We start from the raw sequence: 3,742 nt of genomic DNA, 5'->3' as shown, positions 1-3,742 counted from the left end.
CGCTTATTTGCAATACCTTGGGAGGTCTACTATTGCAAATGGTATGCCATTATGGGTGTAAATTTATTTCCTGGGCTACTATACAGTCTCAAAGGCAACGTAACCAATCTGGCGAATTTCAATTTCAAATGTAACACGCTATATTTGACCCTGTAACTTCCCAAAACACCATAAAACCTGTACATAGGGGGTACTGTTTTACACGTGAGACTTTGCTGAATACAAATATGTGTATTTTATTGCAGTAAAAGCAAACAGTATTATGACATTGACAGTTAAAATGTCATGAAAAACGAAAAAAATAAAAAAAAATCTTATTTTCTCCCATTTTTTTCATATTAAATTATGTTTCATAGCTAAATATTTGATATTAAATGAAAGCCCTGTTTCCCCTGAATAAAATGATATATAATAAGGGGGGGTGCATTTAATATGAAAGAGGTGAATTACGGTTGGACAGACATATAGCGCAAATGCCAGGTTTTGTTTCGTTCACAACTTGTACATTTGGCTGCGGTGTTAAGGGGTTAAGATAGACCATAAACACCATTTTATTTATAACAATAAATCCCTAATGCAGAAACTGGCTAAGGCTCTAACAATAGAAATAACAGCCACGCCCATAATTGGTACAATAATAATGAAGCGTGTGAGCTAGGGTCACGTGATGTTTGGGTAGCCTCTCTCTCCGGCACTCACACGGTTAACTATTGAAGAGCAGAGCTGTCGCGCGCTCGTCTCCACCAATCGCATGGCCGCTCAAAGCGGTGGCTCCGCCCCTTCCGTCATCCGAATGCCAAATGTCCCCCTGTTCCCTAGCTGGTGGTGCCGTGACGTTACGGATCACGTGAGGCAATGTTCCAGAAGGGGGGCGGGGTTCGCGAGCCATGGTGCGAGAGGGGGGCGTGGTCACGGGGATCCCCGTTCGGGCGCTGTGTTTCCGGTGACGGAGTCTCGCTGACGCGCGCCATCGCCGTGACGGCCCGCGGAAGTTAACCCCATCGCCTCCACCCACCGCCGCGAACACGCTGCCCGAAGTTCGATGGTTCATTCGGAGCGCCATGAGCCGCCCGTCTTCCGCCGGACCGTGTGCCAGCAAGCCCTGCGGTAAACAGAAGCAGCCGCCGCCGCTCCCTCCCCCCCACGCTCCGTCCCCGGGGCTGTCCAGCACGCTGTGTCCCGGGCCCTCCGCTCCCACGGCGGCCGCCGCTGCCCTCCCCGTGTCCCAGCAGCACCTGGAGCTCACCTCGCTGTTCGAGTGCTCGGTGTGCTTCGACTATGTGTCGCCCCCCATCCTGCAGTGCCAGGCCGGGCACCTCATCTGTAACCAATGCCGCCAGAAACTGAGCTGCTGCACCACCTGCAGGGCCTCCCTCACCCCCAGCATCCGCAACCTGGCCATGGAGAAGGTGGCCTCCAACATACTATTCCCCTGCAAGGTAGGTGTCCACACAGCCTGACCACAAACTTCATGGAACTACTCACCTGGGGCTGGCTCTCTCCTGGCACTGCCTGGCTGTGGGGTGCCCCCCTCTCTCCTGGCACTGCCTGGCTGTGGGGTGCCCCCTCTCTCCTGGCACTGCCTGGCTGGTATCTCTTGTGGTGGTAAATGACAGCTGGCCCAGGACACGTGTCTGGTTGGGGGTATCCCTGTCGGGGGATGATTACTTTTACACCTTTTGATAGTCTATGGAGCTACCAGAAATGTTACTTTGTACACCAGGCATGGGTGTTTTACATTTTAAAGCATATAACATAGGGTGTCCAAAAGATGGCACAGATGAGTCAACAAATTTTTATTTTTTAATTCTGCACTCAGGTGGGAGTGTGTTCCTTGATATTCCACTCATTGCTATCTCTGTACTTTCTACTGATGATGTCAGCCCGCTTGGAGCTGTGAGATGGCAATTCTGGTATAAAAACTGATACACGACATTCTACACCACGCATATCAAACTCAAAGTCTAGCACGGGCAACATAAACGTCTTTCCATGGGATATCTTGGATGTGTGTGTGTGTGTGGTGCTCGTCACAAATGTGCATCAGGTCTCTAATGCTCCTTTTTACAAGGATCGTTGCTTTGGACCATTGCAGAGGTGGCCATGCATTCTCTGTAATGTTGCACGAGGCGGACGGGTAAGCTGCACCAAGGAGAAAAAGAGAAGGGCACTAGTGATAGGAATACACTTTAGTTAACATTAATTTCAAGATGTAGTTATCTTTAACTTCCCCGGCACATCCACTTAATTAGTAGAATGCGCTTTCCCCAAATAAAGTATTACTAATCTACAAGTTTTGGTTTCCTATATAAATACTCCAGTAGAAAATGTTTATAGTAAATTGTCATTTTATAATGAATTGTGTTATTAATGACACCATGGATTGTCTGAATTGGTCATTGAATTGTACATTTTGAGGCAAAGTATCCCATAGAGGGGAAACATCTTAACCTGACACAAAAATAAGTATCAATTGGTAGAATTCAACTTGAATTTTATATTTTAAACCTAAAATATACGAACCAATTAAGGAAGTGTTGTTAATGCATAATTGGGGGTGGTGGTGTAGGGGACATATAGATCCTTTTTCAACTGTATATGATTCAAATTTTTTTAAAAATATTTTTTTCCTCTTTCTTTTAGTATTCGTCTACAGGTTGCTCCCTATCCCTCCTTCACACAGAGAAGCCCAATCATGAGAATATCTGTGAATATCGTCCATATTCATGCCCTTGTCCTGGTGCTTCCTGTAAATGGCAAGGTTCATTGGACGCAGTTATGCCCCACTTAACACATGCCCACAAGAGCATCACCACCCTTCAAGGAGAAGACATAGTCTTCCTTGCAACAGACATTAATCTGCCAGGGGCTGTTGATTGGGTTATGATGCAGTTCTGCTTCAGCCACCACTTCATGCTGGTCCTTGAAAAGCAAGAAAAGTATGAAGGACACCAACAATTCTTTGCTATTGTCCTTCTTATTGGCACACGAAAACAGGCAGAGAATTTTGCTTACAGACTGGAACTCAATGGTAACCGCAGACGTTTGGCTTGGGAAGCAACTCCAAGGTCTATTCATGATGGAGTAGCGGCAGCAATCATGAACAGTGACTGTTTGGTTTTTGACACTGCCATTGCGCATCTCTTTGCAGATAATGGAAACCTGGGCATTAATGTGACCATATCCACATGTTGTCCATAATTTATTTGTGCTCTCTATGGAGAAGATGATTATTTAAGTGGCTATGTTATGAATAGTGCAGTTTTTGAATTTTATTCGTCTTCATTAAAGTGGACTGATTTTTGCTAACCAAGCATCATGCCAATGTCTGCCAACATTTTTTTAGAACTCTTTATAGCAGTGGACTAAAGCTGTGATTCAACATGAACAGATTTGATGGATTATTTTTTTAATGTTGCTGTTTTTTTAAAAAACAAATTTTTTTTTTCCTCCTCTCCCAATGCATAAATGATGGCTAACCTAGTTACAACTATGTCCACTTCTCAAGTCTATGCAATAGCAGCAGTTGGAAGTATTGCATAGTTGATGAGTGGAAAACTGTACATTATGTTTACGATGTTCAATGAAAACTTTCCTCAGCGTTCATGAATAGTCAGGAAATTTTAGGCTCTGTTCTTGTTGGGTTTTTATTTTTGTGAACATGTCATCTGAGTCATGCCTAGGGGAAACATTTTAAGTTTTGGGTAGGTATACATTTTATCTATATGCACAGTGGTAGTGA

At 44.7% G+C, this 3,742-nt stretch overlaps 1 protein-coding gene across 1 annotated transcript; it reads left to right on the top strand.

Moving 5' to 3' along the window:
* Positions 1-883: 883 nt before the first annotated feature.
* On the top strand, positions 884-3,425 carry SIAH2 (siah E3 ubiquitin protein ligase 2). Its single transcript, XM_063442523.1, has 2 exons — positions 884-1,439; positions 2,644-3,425. The coding sequence occupies exons 1-2, from the start codon at positions 1,062-1,064 to the stop codon at positions 3,199-3,201; spliced, it is 936 nt and encodes a 311-aa protein (XP_063298593.1). The 5' UTR covers positions 884-1,061; the 3' UTR covers positions 3,202-3,425.
* The last annotated feature ends 317 nt before the right edge of the window (positions 3,426-3,742 follow it).

This window comes from Pelobates fuscus, chromosome 2, assembly GCF_036172605.1.
Source record: "Pelobates fuscus isolate aPelFus1 chromosome 2, aPelFus1.pri, whole genome shotgun sequence".
NCBI lineage: Eukaryota > Metazoa > Chordata > Amphibia > Anura > Pelobatidae > Pelobates > Pelobates fuscus.
This window is presented reverse-complemented; position numbering and strand designations above follow the sequence as displayed.